Source organism: Acipenser ruthenus, chromosome 17, assembly GCF_902713425.1.
Source record: "Acipenser ruthenus chromosome 17, fAciRut3.2 maternal haplotype, whole genome shotgun sequence".
In the NCBI taxonomy this organism is placed as follows: Eukaryota; Metazoa; Chordata; class Actinopteri; order Acipenseriformes; family Acipenseridae; genus Acipenser; species Acipenser ruthenus.
Window position 1 is genome coordinate 11,308,575 of NC_081205.1, and position 23,368 is coordinate 11,331,942.

Here is a 23,368-nt window from a genome sequence, read left to right on the forward strand (position 1 = left end):
TTAAGGACTTCCTGTTTTAACCCTTTGTGGTCCATTGTCGGACTGGGTCTGACATTGCAATTATTCCTCACAGGTCCTTTGTCGGACTGGGTCCGACATCATTATAGCAACGCAATAAACGGGTGTTTAGTCGTTTTTCTCCGGAAAAAGCCGAGAAAACCATTCAATTGCCAAGTGGGAGCGACAGGAGAAGAGAGAAAAAAAAAAAAAAAAAAAGGCGTATCTCATGAATAGTCATACATGGTATCAGGTATCAGATAACGGGGGCGGACGTAAGTAAACAAGTTGGCTGACTGAATCAGCGCACAGAAAACACTGACATTTGCAGAGCTTTTCTGAGATGTTATAGTAATAAAATAATGACTTGGATCGCATTATTGAGGAGTTTGGTGATAAAACGAGTGATCCGAAGATGATCGATCGGTATGTACAACTATTATTATTATTATTATTATTATTATTATTATTATTATTATTATTATTATTATTTATTTCTTACATAGGTGAACGCTATAGCAAACAAAAGGGTGGGGCAGGGCTGGAGATGCCTAGTGAGTGCTTTGTTGATATGCAGGGCCATTTAAACCCGTTTGAACCCCTTTTAAACAGCGCGTATAAAATTAACTGCGCGTGTGAAAATTAATTAGACCTGGCGTGCCTGACGCGCAGTTAATAAATGGACTGCAAAGGGTTAATAAAAAAAAGAAGCCATGTTGTTTGTGACAGTTCTAGGATGTCCTGAGTGGCCCCTCTGACTCGTTTTGTTCTCATCACTCCTGCAGGTATGAGGATGGCTTTGTGATCCGGAGCTCGCAGTCGGAGCTGGAGCCCAAGCCGCTGGAGCATGAGAACGAGCGCCTGCGGGAGATGGTGAGCTCGCTGCGCTCTCAGATCCAGCAGGAGCGGCAGCGCAAGGAGGGGGCGGAGCGGGAGTGCGCCGCCGTGCTGCACGAGTACTCCGAGCTGGAGCACCGGCTGCACCAGGCCGAAGGCTGCCACCTGCGCATCCACGAGCTGGAGGTTGAGCTGCTGGAGCTGCAGCAGATGAAGCAGATCAAGAAGTACCTGCTGATCGGAGAGGACAGCCTGGCCGAGGCCCTACTGGAGCCCCTCAACAACACCCCGGAGACGGACGAAGCGGGCGGAAGCGGGGGCTGCAGCCAGGCTCTGTCCCCCACCAGCCCCCCGGCCGCCAGCCCGGTGCGGAAGAGCTGCAGCGACACGGCGCTCAACACAATCGTCACCAAGGACGCCGCCAGCCGGCACCAGGGCAACTACACCCTGCACGCCAACAACGTGCGCAAGCGGGGCATGTCCATCCTGCGCGAGGTGGACGAGCAGTACCACGCCCTGCTGGAGAAGTACGAGGAGCTCCTGGGCAAGTGCCGGCGCCACGAGGAGAGCCTGCGCCACATGGGCGTCCAGACCTCACGTCCCGTCTCCCGAGACGCCTCCCTGCGGGACTGCCAGCTGCCAGAGCTCTCCCAAGAGGCAGAGGAGCGCAAGGCCGTGGAGAACATCAGCAAGCACGTGGAGGCCGTGGACAAGAGGCTGGGCCAGACCACCCCTGAGTACAAGGCCCTCTTCAAGGAGATCTTCTCACGCATCCAGAAGACCAAGACAGACATGAAATCCAGTAAAACCAGCAAGAGCAGCAAATGAACAGAACCCCACAGCTCCCCTTCCTCTTTCATCATATTACTGGACTAGCTGCCTGGCTTAATTAACCACTGGTAAAGAGCAGGGAATCTGCAGCCAGGGTTCTCAGTATTAATGCAGTAGCATTAGGTCTGCTTTTCGAGGGATCACCCCTCTTACACACGCTGCAAAGAAATGTATTTCACCTTTACAACCATAAAAACCCTTGAAGCTGTAACATGGGAACAAACAGGTAATCCACTTACTAAAACACACACAGAGCTTGTGCTACCTTACAAAGACAAGGCACTTTACACATATATCTATTATACAGATGGAATTCCTGCATTCCACAGTGTTGCAAACTATATTTCATAGTAAAAGAAAAAAAGGCTTGATTTAGCCTTACTTTCAGTTTTTTTTGTTTTTTTTTGTGAATTTAGGCATTGCCTTATAACACTGTCCTTTATGGAGATCAATTGAGCCTTGGCTTATTAATATGATATTATAATAATTAGCCCTGTGTTCTGGAACTGAATTAAGGTTTTTAAGACATTAAAAGAATGGTGTCGTTTTTGAGCTGTGAGGGTGTTACATAAAAGTGTTGAAGGTGCATATTACATTCATTTTAAGTAAATGTGTTTTGTCCTAATATGAAGGGGCATGTTCCTTAATGAAAGCAATTTTTTTCATAGTCTTTGTCCATTTTCAATATGCAGAAAGTATTGTTATGCAGTGTTCTTATGTTTTTCATGATAAAATGTTTTCAACCTTCTATAGAACCTGGGACTGAATTAACATAGAAATAAATACCTGTTAGATTAACTGAGAACATTCTAACTTCCTGGCCATTCCACAATATTACAATACAAGTTCTTTGTTAAATTAATGTTAAAGTTTACTGTAAAGACCCAAGGCTTTAAAAACGTCACCTGAAAGCAGGTGTGGGCAGACCCGGTCCTGTTCTTTTCACTTGGACTCCCGTGAAACGCGTTTATCTTGTCACCTTGTCCTGATTTGTTGGCTGCTCTTGGTCTCCTCTCCTCATTTCCTTCCTGTGTTACAGGTAATAGGACCCCACCTCTACCACCATGTAAGACAGGAAGTGAATTTGTGCTGTCGTGGCTGGAAAAACAATTGTGAGAAGCTTGCTTTGCCAATTACAGGGGAACATTTTTTAAATATTTTACTTTATCATTTGCTACCGAAAAATAACTAAGCCAATTGATTGCTACTCAGGTAATAAGGCTGTCATACACGATACAGTTACAACATAATATAATGTAGAACACTGCAACAGCATACTACAGCGTCCTACACTGTGGAATGTATATTAATTGGACACGTGAATTTGTCTGTTTCTTTAAAAATAAGCATCAGCCTTTTCGGACAGCAGGAAGTTATCAACAAAAGCCTGTACGTTTAAATTCAGAATTGTGTTTATAGAGCTACTTGGTACAGGTAAGAAATATCTGTTATCTTAACCAATGAGATATTCTCCTGTAGATTCATCATTTTCTGTTTCGGCCATCACATCCTGGTCAAAGTACAACAAGTGTAACTCATAACCTGTCCTCCCTGCAACACTCAGTATTTCTTACATTCACTAGGGGCAGATTGTTCCAGGGGACAGGTTAATGGTTACACTCTGGTGTACCAGCTGTACAGGGAGAAAGTCACCAGGATGTAATGACTGACCCTTGGCTCAGATATGTGGTTCTTGTAAAAATAAAAATAAACACTTTCTGTTAATCTATACCAGTTTATTTACAAAATCACTTGGTAGACTAAATGGCGATGGTAGAAAAGCATATTGTTCCCAGACACTGAAATCTGGCAGGTTGAGTCACTGCTTGAGGATTGTCTCTCTCCTTCACTGACACATGTTTTCCACTCTTGCTGTTCCTCTTAATCTCCTAATAATAGCATAGGATCTGAATCTTTGTATGAAATCTTACTGGATTGCAATGCAATCTGTCTCTAGGAGGCTAGGCGTGTATGATGAAGTTTGGTGAAGGTCGATGCACAATGCACAGACAGACACGATCAGTGCTGTCAGGGTGTGTATAGCAGAATCTTAATCAGGGTTTGTATAGCAGAAACACTTAACACAACAACTTGTGTATTCTCATATTGCTGCAGCTTTAGCAGGATTTTAGAGTGGTCTGGGGGTAAATAAAATGAAAAATATGTTTTAAATATATGTAGCGACCCACAGAAGCATTCTCTTGAGACCTAAACAAAGAGACTGTCTTCTCCATTTACTACCAATGGAAAGCCAACAGCTTGCTTGTCTTCATTTAGCCCCAGATGTGAAAATTGTCTCAAATGTACTGTGGATGATGCCGCCCTTGGACTTCCTCAGTTCTAAAACAAAAATAAATGTTTTAGGTTTCTTGCCTTAGAGCATTTTTTTTTTTTTTACTACAAACATGATGTTAACAGTAACTGATGTCATTAGGCTAGCAGGCTTCGAAAGCTACACCCCAAGAGGTATGCTGCAATTATCCTACCACAGTAAGCCTTGTTCTCAGAGGGACTGCTCGGATTTTCTCAGGGTGATTCCAGTTTTCACTAATGTAATTAACTTATAACTAATGTCTAAGAGCTCTGGTAAATGTGCTCTGAAGTGAACTGTGCCAAACAGGAGGGTAGAGAGAAGGAGCTCCTCTTCACAAATGGAGAGTATTTAACCCTGTATTGACAAGCGTTCTTTTCAGGCAACACACAATATATTTCCCCTTATGGGACATGATGCTGTAAAATAAAAACAAAACACAAAACAGTGTTGCCTGTAATATTTAGCCATGCAGGTGAAGGGTTGCCAAATTGTATTCTTGTGTTTAGATTATTGATTATTGATTTGCTCTTTTAGTATTTGACACTAACAAGCCATTAACTTCATTTAAAAGTGTATTTAATTCTTAATGTATATTAAGCTTTTTTTTGTCTCTTTACATTTTCTGTTCTAATTCTGTCACAATAAAATAATTATTAAAGTAATACCAAGTCTGTTTTGTTTCACTGGGTGGTGGCTTGTCTTTAGAAGAAAGTCTGATAATGTATAGATTAGGTGTTTCAGAAATGCACACAGGGACAAATGCATTAGTTGAATGTTTTTTTGTTCAGCATTATAAGCTGCATCCTCGTTGGAATCTATCAGTAGCAGCTACACTTATAATGCCTCTGAGAGTGTACATCTCACAATGTCAATGACAAAGCATTTGAAAAGTTTAACCACATGCACTGTAGACATAGATGAAGAACATTAATAGCGGCTTTTAGTCTGTTTGGTTATTTAGACACAGACACAGCAGAAGTAGCCACCAAACAAGCGTACATTAAAACAATGAAATAAAGGCAGCAAAATAAAATGATGTGAAGCGAGGGTAGTGCAGCCACGCTGACCTCGACTGTCTTTCCTGGGAGATTGGTATTAAGCAAGGCTGTTAAAGCCTCAGGCCATGGTGCCCTGTATTCTAATGGCATTGCGACCTGCAATGTGTTAAACACAATGACAAGCACCTGCTACACACCCCTCGCATACCTGAGCAATATGTGACGCACATTAAAACTGTCGCATGCATTCCTGGAAACACAGAGGCTGCATATCCCTGCTTCAATTCAATTCACTTTCAGTCAAGATAAAATTCCAGACCATGATAGAAAACAACTAAATTGCTCAGAACTCTGTTTAGGACGAGTCCTCAAAGCCCTTTAGAAACCAGGCTTACCAAGATGAAACTAGAAAATCTCATGATCAGCTATTAAAACCTCAGCACATACTGGATTCAATTTTCAAACAAAAGTGTCACCTGACTCAGCAGGTGTAACTGTGGGCTGACCTTCAGTCTCTGATTGCATTTGATCTTAGGGAGCTCCCACATACCTGGACCCTGTGAGCACAAGGTACACTCCAGGATACAGTGTGCAGAGAGCTTATTCAGTGAGGGATATGGAGGAATGCAGTACAGTGTGCAGAGAGCTGATGCAGGCAGGAATATGGAGGAATGCAGTACAGTGTGCAGAGAACTGATTCAGGCAGGGATATGGAGGAATGCAGTACAGTGTGCAGAGAGCTGATTCAGGCAGGGATATGGAGGAATCAGTACAGTGTGCAGGTAGCTGATTCAGGCAGTGATATGGAGGATTGCAGTACAATGTGCAGAGCTGATTCAGGCAGGGATATGGAGGAATGCAGTACAGTGTGCAGAGCTGATTCAGGCAGGGATATGGAGGATTGCAGTACAGTGTGCAGAGAGCTGATTCAGGCAGGGATATGGAGGAATGCAGTACAATGTGCAGAGAGCTGATTCAGGCTGGGACATGGAGGAATGCAGTACAGTGTGCAGAGTTGATTCAGGCAGGGATATGGAGGAATGCAGTACTGTGTGCAGAGCTGATTCAGGCAGGAAAATAGAGGAATACAGTACAGTGCAGAGCTGATTCAGGCAGCGATATGGAGGAATGCAGTACAATGTGCAGAGAGCTGATTCAGGCGGGGACATGGAGGAATGCAGTACAGTGTGCAGAGCTGTTTTAGGAAGCAATATGGTGGAATGCAGTACAGTGTGCAGAGAGCTGATTCAGACAGGGATATGGAGGAATGCAGTACCGTGTGCAGAGAGCTGATTCAGACAGGGATATGAAGGAATGCATTACCGTGTACAGAGAGCTGATTCATGCAGGGATATGGAGGAAGGCAGTACAGTGAGTAGAGAGCGGATTCAGGCAGGGATATGGAGGAATGCAGTACAGTGTGCAGAGAGCTGATTCAGGCAGGAATATGGAGGAATGCAGTACAATGTGCAGAGCTGATTCAGGCAGGGATATGGAGGAATGCAGTACAATGTGCAGAGAGCTGACTCAGGCAGGGATATGGAGGAATGCAGTACAATGTGCAGAGAGCTGACTCAGGGAGGGATATGGAGGAAGGCAGTACAATGTGCAGAGAGCTGACTGAGGCAGGGATATGGAGGAATGCAGTACAATGTGCGCTACTGTGGTTAGCCGCTGCCATGGTGTATCGCCCCCTTGTGGAAAATACCTGACCGCTGCCTAGACCCGAACTAAGGAGATCAAGAATCCACCAAATTGTATAAAATATAACCTAAACATATCAAATTAAAACAATAGCAGGAGAAACGCTTACAAAAATATAATAATAATAAAATGATGTATTTATTATAGTTAAGTGGCCAAGGCATAAATATGGGTTGCATGGTGTAATGGTTAGCACTCTGCACTCTGAATCCAGCGATCCGAGTGCAAATCTCGGTGGGACCTTCCTTTTGGCATTATTATTCTTAAGATATTAAAAAGTGTTTCATCGAACTGACCTTTCTATCATAATGAATGCTGTTAAATTCGCTGCATGTAATTTAACTTTATCATATTAAACATTTGACTACTGAGGAAAAGCAGAGTGGCGCAGCGGAAGTTGTAGGATGGCACCTTTTAGCCATAAAATCTAAAGTATAAAACCCTCAGAAATACTTTTATTTGCTTTTGTCTGCTTTTGCAGCCTGTACTGAAAAATCCGAGGTGACCGTAAAAAGCTTGCAGAGTACAGTACAGGTAAAAAGGTAAAGCGTTAATAATTTTTTTTGGGGTTACCTTCCATTCTGTATTTAGCGATAGTCAGGCACACAAATATGAGCAAGAACGGCATTTTCTTTAGGAGCCCCAGTGGCCTAATGGATAAGGCACTGGCCTCCTAAGCCAGGGATTGTGGGTTCGAGTCCCATCTGGGGTGTAACGTGTATGTTTTTTTCTCACGACTGTTTTATAATAAACTTTCCAGACGTTTCCCCTCTCTTCAGCTATTATTCATCAAAATAAATAAACATATATTTCAACATGGTTAGCGTCAGTAACCATTTAAACACGGTGTCTGGTAAAGGCAATTTAACCTTACCACCCTAAAGTAACGTTAACCGCTATGATTAAATAGTAGTCCATTATATTAATTAATTTAACAGTATCTTATTAAACATTTGACAACTGAGCAAAAGCAGAGTGGCGCAGAGGAAGCGTGCTGGGCCCATAACCCAGAGGTCGATGGATCGAAACCATCCTCTGCTAGATTTTTTTTTGTCAGTTTGTATTTCAGCCGCTTTTATATATATTTCATATTAACAATCACATACCGGTATGTATTGTTTATAAAACCATTACTTCACAGAAGCGTCAGTCAATTCCATTTGTGCCCTGAGTACGAGGGGCGGGGCATCACTCAGCAATAGGTAAATAACAGACAAGAGGCAGCGCCAATTGAGTAAGCACATAGCTTTAGGGTATGGGCGGGGCTACTGGCTGCTTTTTTAATTCCGTACCTCTTTGGGACTGTGGTAGTTCTGTACTTGTTTGCTTTGTTATGAAAACATATTTCGTTGATACTGTAGTACAAACTACGCTAATTATAGATTAAAGTATTTACGTAAACGCTCTCTTTTGGTGAAAAACCGCGTGGCCTAATGGATAAGGCGTCTGACTTCGAATCAGAAGATTGAGGGTTCGAGTCCCTTCGTGGTCGTTTTTTTATTTTAGATTTTATTTATTAATTGTGTAACTTGTATTTCAGATCAAATAATACAATATAAGTCAGTGTACATGTTTCTGCGTTTTAAAAAGTGATATAGGCTCTTTTCCTTTAGTGTGGTAAGGAAAATAATTTAACGTAAATATAGAAATATGTTCTACATCAGTGTGATCTCGTTAGAAATGTACCTAATGTATAGTCCAGTATATGTCAAATGATCAATTCCTTACGTAGATTCCTTCTATCGCAGATGAATCAACTACAAGCTGTGCAGCTTCACTATTTGGTGTACGGGACGCGTCGTGTCGCAGCACTTTTGACTGCGCAAAGTGGTCACAGCTGTTGTTCACACTTTAAATACAGATTGCATTCGCAAAATTGGATACATTTACATTTAAAGTAAATGTGCTGAGTTTGTACCTCTTATCAAGAGGTTTTAAAAGCGACATCGTTGGTACATCCGTCCTCTCAACCAACAGGGAACCCGAAAGGGAGAATTTCAAACATTTGTCGCACTGAGACCCTCGACTCTGACCAGAAATGATGTCGGAGTCTGAAGTCTGTACGGTAAAGTTTTGTACTCTAAAGTAACATTTAAACTTGCCAGCAGTCAAAAGCAAGTCTTTATATTATTGGTTCTGGTGTACTATTTAAAAGCTCTTGTGTATGTTGATGTAGCAAAACCTACATTTGGACAACTTTCTGTGAATTCTTGTCTTTTTTGCTGCACCTTGCCAGTAAAACGAACTAAAAAGTACTGCATCAAAATCATAGCCTTATAACAAACTAATTAGACCAATGTCTGATTTTATTCATGTTTTCATCGTATAGCACAGATTCATAGAGGTGTTTTTTGTTAAGCTTTCATTTCAGTTAGAAGTTAAAATATTTACCCTTTACACACCAGCTGTTAGTTAACTTTCACATTTCTTCAATGTTATTAGCAGTCAGCTCCAGTGAATATGTAATCTTAGTATTGATGTTACCTGAGAAATAATCTTTTGTCGCACATCTTCAGGAATCCAATCAGCTGTTTGTATGTGGAACCGGACTTCAGCTTGTGTGTTTACTAGAACAAAATGTGAAAAATGTATTATAACACAACAGTAGCTGACTCTCTGTAACCTGTGATGTTGTTGCCTGTCTAGTTAACTCTGTTGAGAATGCTTCCCCACAACAGTGCTCCTGATCACCCTGTACATTAAACATGCTTGTGAATATTTTAACAAAGTCTTCCATTTCCATACCTTTATTAACATTCTGGCCTCCAGGGCCACTGCTTCGACAGTAGGTAATGGTGAGGCGATCTACACAAAAACAAAAGGTGCACGTCAGTAAACATGCTTCACAATAACATGCTTTATAAAAAGTAGTAATTCAATGCAACACTATTATATCATAGCAGTGAAGGATGGGGGATTGTGATACAGTCTGAACGAAGACAAGCTTTTCCAAACTAGTCTGGACTTATTACAGTTTTTAAAGCTCTGGATTCCCGGATCCAAGTCATTGTAAACATATTCGGCTGCTTTCACAGCCCGATTAAAACCAATCTTGGACTGTGTAATGTTACCCTGGGCAAGGTAGTCCAAGATTAGTGCTAATTAAAACAATCGCAGTAGAAACGCTTACACACACAACAACAACAACAACAACAAAAAAAAAAAAGAGAATAATAATAAAATGATGTATTTATTACAGTTACGTGGCCAAGGCGTAAATATGGGTTCCATGGTGTAATGGTTAGCACTCTGGACTCTGAATCCAGCGATCCGAGTTCATCCGAGTGGGACCTTCGTTTTAGTGCATTATTATTCTTAAGTTATTAAAAAGTGTTTCGTCGAACTGACGTTTCTATCATAATAAATGCTGAGAAATTCACTGCAGAGTTGTGGGATGGCACCTTTTAGCCATAAAATCTAAAGTATAAAACCCTCAGAAATACTTTTATTTGCTTTTGTCTGCTTTTGCAACCTGTACTGAAAAATCCGAGGTGACCGTAAAAAGCTTGCAGAGTACAGTACAGGTAAAAAGGTAAAGCGTTAATAATTTTTTTTTGGGTTACCTTCCATTCTGTATTTAGCGATAGTCAGGCACACAAATATGAGCAAGAGCGATAGGTTGCGGATGCAACCCCGGTTCCCTGAAAGAGAAAATAACCATCAAGGTATGGGACATTGCCGTCAGGCAGTAGGGATTGGCTGAGCTTTATGTCAAAGCTGCCGATAGGCCTCCGCGCAAGCTGCCGTGTAAGCCCGCCCCCCTGGGAGCTTACTATACGCAGCGCGCGGAGAGTCACTTCCTCTTTTGCCCTTCAGGCCGTGAAGGCCTCCAGAGCGACCTCGCGGCTTGATGGTTATTTTCTCTTTCAGGGAACCGGGGTTGCATCCGCAACCTATCGTTCCCTTTCAAGTCGAAAATAACCATCAAGGTATGGGAACAGTGTACCCAAGCCGTCGCGAGGGAGGATTCTCGGCAGTAGGACAGCCTTACGTCATAACGCAACTGCGTAGGCAGTACATCTACACATATGCGGAGCTGCGCCTCAGCGTCTATGCTCGCAATGACACCTGTCCCAAGGTGGAATAGTCACACCATATTGTCAACCACTCTAGACGTCCACAACCTGAGGCGTCATAGAGTGCAACACAGATGCTCCAAATGACGGAGCAGAGGATTCCAGTACATTTAACCGGTAGAACCTCGTAAATGTATGCGGTGTAACCCAACTGGCTGCAGCGCAAATGTCAGACATCGGCACCCCTCTAAAGAGGGCCCAGGATGTTGCCATACCCCTAGTGGAATGTGCCTTCAACTGCCCTGGTGGCGGAAGGCCCATAGTATCATATGCTAACTGAATAGCATCCACTATCCAATGAGAAAGGCGTTGCTTAGACAACGGCTGACCCAAAGTTTTAGAACCATGGCATATGAACAGCTGTTCTGTTTGCCTCACAGTCTTTGTGCGATCAATATAACACCTCAATGCCCGCACAGGGCAGAGCATGTGTAACCGCTCTTCCTCTGGGGAAGAAAAAGGAGGAGGATGGAACGCCATCAACTCGACTGGTTGGTTCATGTGAAACGGGGATATGACCTTGGGTAAAAAGGCCGGATTTGGACGCATGGAGACCTTAGAACCGTCTCCTGCGAAACGAGTACATGATGGATGCACCGAGAGTGCATGTAACTCGCCCACACGTTTCGCTGATACCACTGACAGCAAAAACGCAGTCTTAATAGACACGAACTTCATATCCACACTGTGGAGAGGCTCGAACGGTGCCTTGGTAAGGGCTTCTAGCACCACATCAAGGCTCCAAGACGGTAAACTGGTCGACCTTGGAGGCCGCAAGCGTCTTGCGCCCTTTAGGAACTGAGATGCCAGGAAATGGCAACCAGGTGATAACCCGTCAATGCGTACATGGCAAGTCGAAATAGTGGCCAAATACACTTTAAGTGTAGAGGGAGACTTACCCTCATCTAACAGCTTCTGCAGAAACTGTAATATCACTGCCATAGGGCAGGAGACTGGGTCATGGCCCTCAGCCAGACACCAACTCTGAAACAATTGCCACTTATACGCATATTGCGACCGAGTAGAGGGCGCTCTCGCACTCTGAATGGTGGATATAACCGCCGTCGAAAGCCCTAAGGCTGACAGGCGCTCCCGCTCAGGGGCTCCCGTTCGGGTGCCATAGCCCTCCTTGGGCTTGGGACAACAGGTCCGCTCGCAGAGGGAGCTCCCTCGGGCGACCGTGCAACAACTGCACTAGACTCGGGAACCATATTCTCCGAGGCCACCGAGGAGCGATCAGGATCACTGTCGCTTGCTCTACCCTGACCTTCTCCAAGAAGGCGGGGAGCATCAAAATCGGTGGAAATGTGTACAGGAGCCCTGGCGGCCATTCGTGAGCCAGTGCATCGACTCCTAGGGGGCTGTCGAGGTCCTTCACCGAGAACCATAGGGGGCAGTGCGTGGTCTCTCGCGAAGCGAAGAGATCGACTTGCGCTGTGCCGAACCAGTCCCAAATGCGCTCTACCACCCGAGGGTGAAGACGCCATTCGCCTGCAAGAGGACCTCCTCTGGACAGGAGATCCGCTGCGTAATTGACTCTGCCCGGTAGGTGAACCGCCCGCAGAGAGGCTAAACGCGGTTGAGCCCAAATCAACAGCCGTGTTACCAACCGGTGAAGACCGGGGGACCGAAAGCCGCCCTGGCGGTTGATATACGCCACTACCGTGGTGTTGTCTGACCGCACTAACACGTGCTTGCCTAGAAGCACTGGCAAGAAGTGCCGCAGGGCAAGGTCCACCGCTCTGAGTTCCAGAGCATTGATGTGGGCCGACCTCCAGGGTCCTGACCACACTCCGCGAGTCCCCGACCCGTTCCAGACTGCTCCCCAACCTTGGTTGGAAGCGTCGGTCGTAATAACCTCCCTTCGGAAGATGGGACCCAAGCGTACGCCCTGGCGGATGTTCGACGGAACTTTCCACCAGCGCAGTGCTTCCCAGCAGGTTCGGGATACCCTCAACCTGCGGTGTTTGTCTCTCCGCGGATGCAACGCAAAGGCATTGAACCAGGCCTGCAGAGGTCTCTGGTGTAGTAAGCCCAAAGGAAGGGCTTGCGAGGCGGCAGCCATCAACCCCAGCATGCGCTGACACAGCTCCATGCTGACTGTTTCTCTCAACCTGAATAGGGAGAGACACCGCTCCAGTGAGGCAACTCTTTGTGTCGACAGGGTCGCTTCCATGGACACAGAGTCCAGATGCAGACCCAAGAATTCGGTCTGTTGGCTCGGCACGAGGCGGCTCTTTTCTGAATTGACCTTCAGACCTAGCCGCTGAAGATGGTCTGTAACCATCACTGAGTGCTGTGCCAACTGCTCCTTTGACTGCGCGCAGACGAGCCAGTCGTCCAGATAGTTCAGCAGTCGGATGCCTTGAGCCCGCAAGGGGGCTAAAATGGCGTCCATACACTTCGAAAAGGTTCGAGGAGCTAGAGACAGGCCGAATGGCAGGACACAAAACTCGTAGACCCAGCTCTGAAATGCGAAACGTAGGTACTTCCTGTGACCCAGACAGATGGGAACGTGAAAGTATGCATCTGTGAGGTCTACGGTGGTAAACCAGTCGCCCTGCCGGACAGACTGGACAATGTGCCTGTGCGTAAGCATCTTGAACGACAACACCCGTAGGTATTTGTTCAGTAGTCGCAGATCTAAAATAGGGCGGAGCCCGCCGTCCTTTTTTGGCACTAGGAAGTACTTGGATCAGAACCCCTGGTCGGTCAGAGCAGGGTCTACTAGTTGAATGGCACGCTTCTTGAGCAATGCCTGTATTTCTGCATTTAGAGCTGAGGACTGAACCGAGTCCTTCACTGCAGTTACCACCACTCCCCTGAAGGGGGGGGGGGGGTTTAACCGGAATTGAAGGGTGTACCCGGTGAGTATAGTCTTGCGCACCCAGATGTCGTTGGTGCATTGTTGCCAGAACAGAAGCTGTGGAACAGTGTAGGGGTGGGTTAATGGCTGCCGGGGTTTCTCAGGGCTGCTTAGGCTGCGCTCGCTCACGAGGGGCCTGACCAGAGCCACGAGGGCGTGGTCTGCTACCTCCTCTGGGGCGCCACCCTCCGCCTTGGCTGGAAAGGCTTGCTTGGCCACATCTTAGCCAACTGCTGCGACGCCTCACGCGCCTTGACGGAGCGTTGCAGCATCTCCTCCACCGCTGGGCCAAACGTGTGCCCCGGGGATATAGGAGCATCTAGCAACGGGGCCTTATCAGGCTCCTGTACCCTGGCCTGTGAGAGCCAGAGCTGCCTCCTTGCCACTACAAGGGAAGCAATGCTCCTGCCCTGTGCTCGCGCATTCAGCTGAGCCAGCTTAACCAAAAGCTGTGCAACTGCACCCAGCTCGGTTCTAAGTCCGACGGATGGGGACTCAGGCAGGTCGCGAATCAGCGCCGCCTGATAGACTGTCAGGAGGCTGGCCACGTTAGACAGTCTAACTGCCTCTGTAGCCGCGACATAACCCTTTTTTAGGTGTGCCTCCGTAATCCTACACTGCCTGTTAGGGCAGGAAGGGTCCTTAGCCAGCCCCGATAATGTCGGCGCCTTTACTAGCGCGGCGAACGCGGCGCCCACTGGCGGAAAGGACGCTAATCCAGCTTCGCTCGCCCCGTGCATGGTAAAAGCCGAAGCCTTGCGAGAAGTCGCCGGGGCGGAGGCCGTGGCTCCCCAGGTGGACTGTACCTCCTTAATAAAATCCGGGAACGCCGGGAGCATCCTGGACTGAAGGGGCGGAGCCGATGGCAACTCAAATAAAGAGCGTCGTGTTGGCTCTGACGCAGGCCAGTCCACGCCTAAGTGACGGGCTGCCCTCTCCACCACTGACCAGATAGGGTCATTAGTATCCAGCACTTCAGGGTCGTCCTGCCCAGAGTGCTGGGATGCCACCTCAGGCTCTGTGTCCTCAAAGAGCGGGTCTGCATCAGATGCGTCCCTTGAGACAGCATCGGCGTCCCACTCTACTTCCTGGGGCACTGGTGGAGGAACCGTCAGCTGACTAGTGCTGGGTCCGGTTACTAGCTCTGGGGCCCGAGGCGCCACATTTGCTAGGGTCATAAGGAGGGATTGTTGTCCCATCATGAGCTCCATAAAATGTGACATCTTGGAGGTGAGCTCAGCCACCCCAGATGTGTCCTGGTAATGCCTACCCCTCCGAGGGGAGCGAGAGTGCCTTCTCCGGCGAGGCGATCGAGACCTGGATCGAGACTCCCGACGGGGGCGAGCCCCGCGAGAGGAGGGACTGCGGGAACGTTCCCGAGCACACCTGGCTGGAGATCTCTGACCAGCTGTAAGCTGGGAAGATGGGCTCAGAGGGAGCTGAGACGTCGCCGGCAGCGACACGATCGATGACGGTGGGGCCGAGACGGTGTGGGACGAGCCCGAGGATGGGGAACAACCTCCAACTGCCTTCCTCGCTCTCTGGCGAAGGGTGCGTGTCTGAAACCCCGCACATAGCTGGCAGTATGCCCTATCTGCCAGGGCAGATGCGGCATGGTCCGGCCCCAAGCATGCGACGCAGTCTTCATGAGGGTCGCTGGCAGGCAACTTGGCCTGACAGGTCACGCAACGGTGGAACCCAGACATAGTAGAACGCCGAAGCGTCTAGTATTGACGTCAAGCACCAAAGAGTGTGCGTCGAGCACTGTCGCGTCAAACGCCGAGGTGCGCGCGTCGGACGCCTAAGCGTCGGACACCAAGCGTCGAGCACCTGAAGTGCGTGCGTCAAGCGCCGCCGCGTCGAGCGCCGAGGTGCGTGCGTCGAGCGTCGAGGGTGCGCGCGTCGAGGCCTCGAGGCGGCGAAGCGTCGAGCGCCGAAGCGTCGAGCACCGAAGCGTCGAGCGTCGAGCACTGAGCCCCAAGTGCAGAAGCACTAAGCACCAAGCGCAGAAGCGCTGCACAAAGCGCCGAAGCGCTGCACCAAGCGCACAAGCGCTGACACCAAAAGCGCCGGAGCGCGAGCGCCGAAGCGCGAGTACCGAGCGTGGAACGCTAGCACAGACGCCTAAGCGTCAGCTGACCCGCCAAGCGGAGACGCTAAGTGCTGGTACAGTGTCTGATGCTGTGCAATACCTACCTGAAAGGTGCTGGGGATTTTGCACGTTGGTGGTTGTCTTACTCTGTATAGTGAAGGGAATTTTTTTTTTTTTTGGTGGACGCTGCAGAAGGTAAGGGAGTGTAGTGCAATACCACGTGGCGGGAACGCGCCGCGGGGGGGGGGAACACTGCAGAGCAGACTACCCGTGCACACACACGGTCTAGCCTAAGCTAGACCGAGGATGCAAAATGCGCGTGGGCCAAGGCCAACGCAACACGCGTCCGAACACACAATCTACAATATATATAACAAAATATATATATATACAATAAATATAATATATATACAAATATATATATACAAAAAACCCACACAATAATAATTAAGAACAGAGGAAAGACGGGGAGACCACGAAGAACGCGATGCCGAAGCAAAGCGAAAAGGAATATATAATGTTAAACAATATATAATCCTAAATAATAATACAATAACAATAATAATAAACAATAATAACTCCGGAGAGTATAACTGAAATAAACTCGGAGATGCAACCCCGGTTCCCTGAAAGAGAAAATAACCATCAAGCCGCGAGGTCGCTCTGGAGGCCTTCACGGCCTGAAGGGCAAAAGAGGAAGTGACTCTCCGCGCGCTGCGTATAGTAAGCTCCCAGGGGGGCGGGCTTACACGGCAGCTTGCGCGGAGGCCTATCGGCAGCTTTGACATAAAGCTCAGCCAATCCCTACTGCCTGACGGCAATGTCCCATACCTTGATGGCTATTTTCGACTTGAAAGGGAACGGCATTTGGACAACTTTCCGTGAATTCTTGTTTTTTTGCCGCACCTTGCCAGTAAAACGAACTAAAAAGTACTGCATCAAAATCATAGCCTTATAACAAACTAATTAGACCAATGTCTGATTTTATTCATGTTTTCATCGTATAGCACAGATTCATAGAGGTGTTTTTTGTTAAGCTTTCATTTCAGTTAGAAGTTAAAATATTTACCCTTTACACACCAGCTGTTAGTTAACTTTCACATTTCTTCAATGTTATTAGCAGTCAGCTCAAGTGAATATGTAATCTTAGTATTGATCTTACCTGAGAAATAATCTTTTGTCGCACATCTTCAGGAATCCAATCAGCTGTTTGTATGTGGAACCGGACTTCAGCTTGTGTGTTTACTAGAACAAAATGTGAAAAATGTATTATAACACAACAGTAGCTGACTCTCTGTAACCTGTGATGTTGTTGCCTGTCTAGTTAACTCTGTGGAGAATGCTTCCCCACAACAGTGCTCCTGATCACCATGTACATTAAACATGCTTGTGAATATTTTAACAAAGACGTCCATTTCCATACCTTTATTAACATTCTGGCCTCCAGGGCCACTGCTTCGACAGTAGGTAATGGTGAGGCGATCTACACAAAAACAAAAGGTGCACGTCAGTAAACATGCTTCACAATAACATGCTTTATAAAAAGTAGTAATTCAATGCAACACTATTATGTCATAGCAGTGAAGGATGGGGGATTGTGATACAGTCTGAACGAAGACAAGCTTTTCCAAACTAGTCTGGACTTATTACAGTTTTTAAAGCTCTGGATTCCCGGATCCAAGTCATTGTAAACATATTCGGCTGCTTTCACAGCCCGATTAAAACCAATCTTGGACTGTGTAATGTTACCCTGGGTAAGGTAGTCCAAGATTAGTGCTAATTAAAACAATCGCAGTAGAAATGCTTACACACACAACAACAAAAAAAAAAAAAAATAAAAAAAAAAAAAAAAAAAAAAAAAGAGAATAATAAAATGATGTATTTATTACAGTTACGTGGCCAAGGCGTAAATATGGGTTCCATGGTGTACTGGTTAGCACTCTGGACTCTGAATCCAGCGATCCGAGTTCAAATTTCGGTGGGACCTTCGTTTTAGTGCATTATTATTCTTAAGTTATTAAAAAGTGTTTCGTCGAACTGACATTTCTATCATAATAAATGCTGAGAAATTCACTGCAAAGTTGTGGGATGGCACCTTTTAGCCATAAAATCTAAAGTATAAAACCCTCAGAAATACTTTTATTTGCTTTTGTCTGCTTTTGCAACCTGTACTGAAAAATCCGAGGTGACCATAAAAAGCTTGCAGAGTACAGTACATGTAAAAAGGTAAAGCGTTAATAATATTTTTTTGGGTTACCTTCCATTCTGTATTTAGCGATAGTCAGGCACACAAATATGAGCAAGAACGGCATTTTCTTTAGGAGCCCCAGTGGCCTAATGGATAAGGCACTGGCCTCCTAAGCCAGGGATTGTGGGTTTGAGTCCCATCTGGGGTGTAACGTGTATGTTTTTTTTTCTCACGACTGTTTTATAATAAACTTTCCAGACGTTTCCCCTCTCTTCAGCTAATATTCATCAAAATAAATAAACATATATTTCAACATGGTTAGCGTCAGTAACCATTTAAACACGGTGTCTGGTAAAGGCAATTTAACCTTACCACCCTAAAGTAACGTTAACCGCTATGATTAAATAGTAGTCCATTATATTAATTAATTTAACAGTATCTTATTAAACATTTGACAACTGAGCAAAAGCAGAGTGGCGCAGCGGAAGCGTGCTGGGCCCATAACCCATAGGTCGATGGCTCGAAACCATCCTCTGCTAGATTTATTTTGTCAGTTTGTATTTCAGCCGCTTTTATATATATATTTCATATTAACAATCACATACCGGTATGTATTGTTTATAAAACCATTACTTCACAGAAGCGTCAGTCAATTCCATTTGTGCCCTGAGTACGAGGGGCGGGGCATCACTCAGCAATAGGAAAATAACAGACAAGAGGCAGCGCCAATTGGGTAAGCACATAGCTTTAGGGTATGGGCGGGGCTACTGGCTGCTTTTTTAATTCCGTACCTCTTTGGGACTGTGGTAGTTCTGTACTTGTTTGCTTTGTTATGAAAAAATATTTCGTTGATACTGTAGTACAAACTACGCTAATTATAGATGAAAGTATTTACGTAAACGCTCCCTTTTGGTGAAAGACTGCGTGGCCTAATGGATAAGGCGTCTGACTTCGAATCAGAAGATTGAGGGTTCGAGTCCCTTCGTGGTCGGTTTTTTAGATTTTATTTATTAATTGTGTAACTTGTATTTCAGATCAAATAATACAATGTAAGTCAGTGTACATGTTTCTGCGTTTTAAAAAGTGATATAGGCTCTTTTCCTTTAGTGTGGTAAGGAAAATAATTTAACTTAAATATAGAAATATGTTCTACATCAGTGTGATCTCGTTAGAAATGTACCTAATGTATAGTCCAGTATATGTCAAATGATCAATTCCTTACGTAGATTCCTTCTATCGCAGATGAATCAACTACAAGCTGTGCAGCTTCACTATTTGCTGTACGGGACGCGTCGTGTCGCAGCACTTTTGACTGCGCAAAGTGGTCACAGCTGTTGTTCACACTTTAAATACAGATTGCATTCGCAAAATTGGATACATTTACATTTAAAGTAAATGTGCTGAGTTTGTACCTCTTATCAAGAGGTTTTAAAAGCGACATCGTTGGTACATCCGTCCTCTCAACCAACAGGGAACCCGAAAGGGAGAATTTCAAACATTTGTCGCACTGAGACCCTCGACTCTGACCAGAAATGATGTCGGAGTCTGAAGTCTGTACGGTAAAGTTTTGTACTCTAAAGTAACATTTAAACTTGCCAGCAGTCAAAAGCAAGTCTTTATATTATTGGTTCTGGTGTACTATTTAAAAGCTCTTGTGTATGTTGATGTAGCTAAACCTACATTTGGACAACTTTCCGTGAATTCTTGTTTTTTTGCCGCACCTTGCCAGTAAAACGAACTAAAAAGTACTGCATCAAAATCATAGCCTTATAACAAACTAATTAGACCAATGTCTGATTTTATTCATGTTTTCATCGTATAGCACAGACTCATAGAGGTGTTTTTTGTTAAGCTTTCATTTCAGTTAGAAGTTAAAATATTTACCCTTTACACACCAGCTGTTAGTTAACTTTCACATTTCTTCAATGTTATTAGCAGTCAGCTCCAGTGAATATGTAATCTTAGTATTGATGTTACCTGAGAAATAATCTTTTGTCGCACATCTTCAGGAATCCAATCAGCTGTTTGTATGTGGAACCGGACTTCAGCTTGTGTGTTTACTAGAACAAAATGTGAAAAATGTACTATAACACAACAGTAGCTGACTCTCTGTAACCTGTGATGTTGTTGCCTGTCTAGTTAACTCTGTGGAGAATGCTTCCCCAAAACAGTGCTCCTGATCACCCTGTACATTAAACATGCTTGTGAATATTTTAACAAAGAATTCCATTTCCATACCTTTATTAACATTCTGGCCTCCAGGGCCACTGCTTCGACAGTAGGTAATGGTGAGGCGATCTACACAAAAACAAAAGGTGCACGTCAGTAAACATGCTTCACAATAACATACTTTATAAAAAGTAGTAATTCAATGCAACACTATTATGTCATAGCAGTGAAGGATGGGGGATTGTGATACAGTCTGAACGAAGACAAGCTTTTCCAAACTAGTCTGGACTTATTACAGTTTTTAAAGCTCTGGATTCCCGGATCCAAGTCATTGTAAACATATTCGGCTGCTTTCACAGCCCGATTAAAACCAATCTTGGACTGTGTAATGTTACCCTGGGTAAGGTAGTCCAAGATTAGTGCTAATTAAAACAATCGCAGTAGAAACGCTTACACACACACACACACACACACAAAAAAAAAAAATAATAATAATAAAATGATGTATTTATTACAGTTACGTGGCCAAGGCGTAAATATGGGTTTCATGGTGTAATGGTTAGCACTCTGGACTCTGAATCCAGCGATCCGAGTTCAAATCTCGGTGGGACCTTCGTTTTAATGCATTATTATTCTTAAATTATTAAAAAGTGTTTCGTCGAACTGACGTTTCTATCATAATAAATGCTGAGAAATTCACTGCAAAGTTGTGGGATGGCACCTTTTAGCCATAAAATCTAAAGTATAAAACCCTCAGAAATACTTTTATTTGCTTTTGTCTGCTTTTGCAACCTGTACTGAAAAATCCGAGGTGACCGTAAAAAGCTTGCAGAGTACAGTACAGGTAAAAAGGTAAAGCGTTAATAATATTTTTTTGGGTTACCTTCCATTCTGTATTTAGCGATAGTCAGGCACACAAATATGAGCAAGAACGGCATTTTCTTTAGGAACCCCAGTGGCCTAATGGATAAGGCACTGGCCTCCTAAGCCAGGGATTGTGGGTTCGAGTCCCATCTGGGGTGTAACGTGTATGTTTTTTTTCTCACGACTGTTTTATAATAAACTTTCCAGACGTTTCCCCTCTCTTCAGCTATTATTCATCAAAATAAATAAACATATATTTCAACATGGTTAGCGTCAGTAACCATTTAAACACAGTGTCTGGTAAAGGCAATTTAACCTTACCACCCTAAAGTAACGTTAACCACTATGATTAAATAGTAGTCCATTATATTAATTAATTTAACAGTATCTTATTAAACATTTGACAACTGAGCAAAAGCAGAGTGGCGCAGCGGAAGCGTGCTGGGCCCATAACCCAGAGGTCCATGGCTCGAAACCATCCTCTGCTAGATTTTTTTTGTCAGTTTGTATTTCAGCCGCTTTTATATATATATTTCATATTAACAATCACATACCGATATGTATTGTTTATAAAACCATTACTTCACAGAAGCGTCAGTCAATTCCATTTGTGCCCTGAGTACGAGGGGCGGGGCATCACTCAGCAATAGGAAAATAACAGACAAGAGGCAGCGCCAATTGGGTAAGCACATAGCTTTAGGGTATGGGCGGGGCTACTGGCTGCTTTTTTAATTTCGTACCTCTTTGGGACTGTGGTAGTTCTGTATTTGTTTGCTTTGTTATGAAAAAATATTTCGTTGATACTGTAGTACAAACTACGCTAATTATAGATGAAAGTATTTACGTAAACGCTCTCTTTTGGTTAAAGACCGCGTGGCCTAATGGATAAGGCGTCTGACTTCGAATCAGAAGATTGAGGGTTCGAGTCCCTTCGTGGTCGGTTTTTTAGATTTTATTTATTAATTGTGTAACTTGTATTTCAGATCAAATAATACAATGTAAGTCAGTGTACATGTTTCTGCGTTTTAAAAAGTGATATAGGCTCTTTTCCTTTAGTGTGGTAAGGAAAATAATTTAACTTAAATATAGAAATATGTTCTACATCAGTGTGATCTCGTTAGAAATGTACCTAATGTATAGTCCAGTATATGTCAAATGATCAATTCCTTACGTAGATTCCTTCTATCGCAGATGAATCAACTACAAGCTGTGCAGCTTCACTATTTGCTGTACGGGACGCGTCGTGTCGCAGCACTTTTCACTGCGCAAAGTGGTCACAGCTGTTGTTCACACTTTAAATACAGATTGCATTCGCAAAATTGGATACATTTACATTTAAAGTAAATGTGCTGAGTTTGTACCTCTTATCAAGAGGTTTTAAAAGCGACATCGTTGGTACATCTGTCCTCTCAACCAACAGGGAACCCGAAAGGGAGAATTTCAAACATTTGTCGCACTGAGACCCTCGACTCTGACCAGAAATGATGTCGGAGTCTGAAGTCTGTACGGTAAAGTTTTGTACTCTAAAGTAACATTTAAACTTGCCAGCAGTCAAAAGCAAGTCTTTATATTATTGGTTCTGGTGTACTATTTAAAAGCTCTTGTGTATGTTGATGTAGCTAAACCTACATTTGGACAACTTTCCGTGAATTCTTGTTTTTTTGCCGCACCTTGCCAGTAAAACGAACTAAAAAGTACTGCATCAAAATCATAGCCTTATAACAAACTAATTAGACCAATGTCTGATTTTATTCATGTTTTCATCGTATAGCACAGATTCATAGAGGTGTTTTTTGTTAAGCTTTCATTTCAGTTAGAAGTTAAAATATTTACCCTTTACACACCAGCTGTTAGTTAACTTTCACATTTCTTCAATGTTATTAGCAGTCAGCTCCAGTGAATATGTAATCTTAGTATTGATGTTACCTGAGAAAGAATCTTTTGTCGCACATCTTCAGGAATCCAATCAGCTGTTTGTATGTGGAACCGGACTTCAGCTTGTGTGTTTACTAGAACAAAATGTGAAAAATGTACTATAACACAACAGTAGCTGACTCTCTGTAACCTGTGATGTTGTTGCCTGTCTAGTTAACTCTGTGGAGAATGCTTCCCCAAAACAGTGCTCCTGATCACCCTGTACATTAAACATGCTTGTGAATATTTTAACAAAGACTTCCATTTCCATACCTTTATTAACATTCTGGCCTCCAGGGCCACTGCTTCGACAGTAGCTAATGGTGAGGCGATCTACACAAAAACAAAAGGTGCACGTCAGTAAACATGCTTCACAATAACATGCTTTATAAAAAGTAGTAATTCAATGCAACACTATTATGTCATAGCAGTGAAGGATGGGGGATTGTGATACAGTCTGAACGAAGACAAGCTTTTCCAAACTAGTCTGGACTTATTACAGTTTTTAAAGCTCTGGA

At 44.3% G+C, this 23,368-nt stretch overlaps 1 protein-coding gene and 8 non-coding genes across 9 annotated transcripts in view; all 9 read left to right on the plus strand.

Annotated features, from left to right (window-relative positions):
- cdr2l (cerebellar degeneration-related protein 2-like) overlaps positions 1 to 4,641 on the plus strand; it is a 31,871-nt gene extending 27,230 nt beyond the window's left edge. The window contains exon 5 of the mRNA XM_034039541.3: positions 783 to 4,641. Within this exon, the coding sequence (XP_033895432.1) occupies positions 783 to 1,662 (880 nt within the window). The 3' untranslated portion in view covers positions 1,663 to 4,641. The remainder of the gene's footprint in view (positions 1 to 782) is intronic.
- A 2,679-nt stretch (positions 4,642 to 7,320) lies between these two features.
- On the plus strand, positions 7,321 to 7,393 carry trnar-ccu (transfer RNA arginine (anticodon CCU)). Its single transcript has one exon. It is a non-coding gene; the product is annotated as a tRNA-Arg (tRNA).
- A 707-nt stretch (positions 7,394 to 8,100) lies between these two features.
- trnar-ucg (transfer RNA arginine (anticodon UCG)) lies at positions 8,101 to 8,173 on the plus strand. The gene has a single exon. It is a non-coding gene; the product is annotated as a tRNA-Arg (tRNA).
- Positions 8,174 to 17,630: 9,457 nt separating this feature from the next.
- trnaq-cug (transfer RNA glutamine (anticodon CUG)) lies at positions 17,631 to 17,702 on the plus strand. The gene has a single exon. It is a non-coding gene; the product is annotated as a tRNA-Gln (tRNA).
- Positions 17,703 to 18,038: 336 nt separating this feature from the next.
- trnar-ccu (transfer RNA arginine (anticodon CCU)) lies at positions 18,039 to 18,111 on the plus strand. The gene has a single exon. It is a non-coding gene; the product is annotated as a tRNA-Arg (tRNA).
- Positions 18,112 to 18,821: 710 nt separating this feature from the next.
- On the plus strand, positions 18,822 to 18,894 carry trnar-ucg (transfer RNA arginine (anticodon UCG)). Its single transcript has one exon. It is a non-coding gene; the product is annotated as a tRNA-Arg (tRNA).
- Positions 18,895 to 20,613: 1,719 nt separating this feature from the next.
- Positions 20,614 to 20,685, plus strand: trnaq-cug (transfer RNA glutamine (anticodon CUG)). Its single transcript has one exon. It is a non-coding gene; the product is annotated as a tRNA-Gln (tRNA).
- Positions 20,686 to 21,021: 336 nt separating this feature from the next.
- trnar-ccu (transfer RNA arginine (anticodon CCU)) lies at positions 21,022 to 21,094 on the plus strand. Its single transcript has one exon. It is a non-coding gene; the product is annotated as a tRNA-Arg (tRNA).
- Positions 21,095 to 21,803: 709 nt separating this feature from the next.
- On the plus strand, positions 21,804 to 21,876 carry trnar-ucg (transfer RNA arginine (anticodon UCG)). The gene has a single exon. It is a non-coding gene; the product is annotated as a tRNA-Arg (tRNA).
- The last annotated feature ends 1,492 nt before the right edge of the window (positions 21,877 to 23,368 follow it).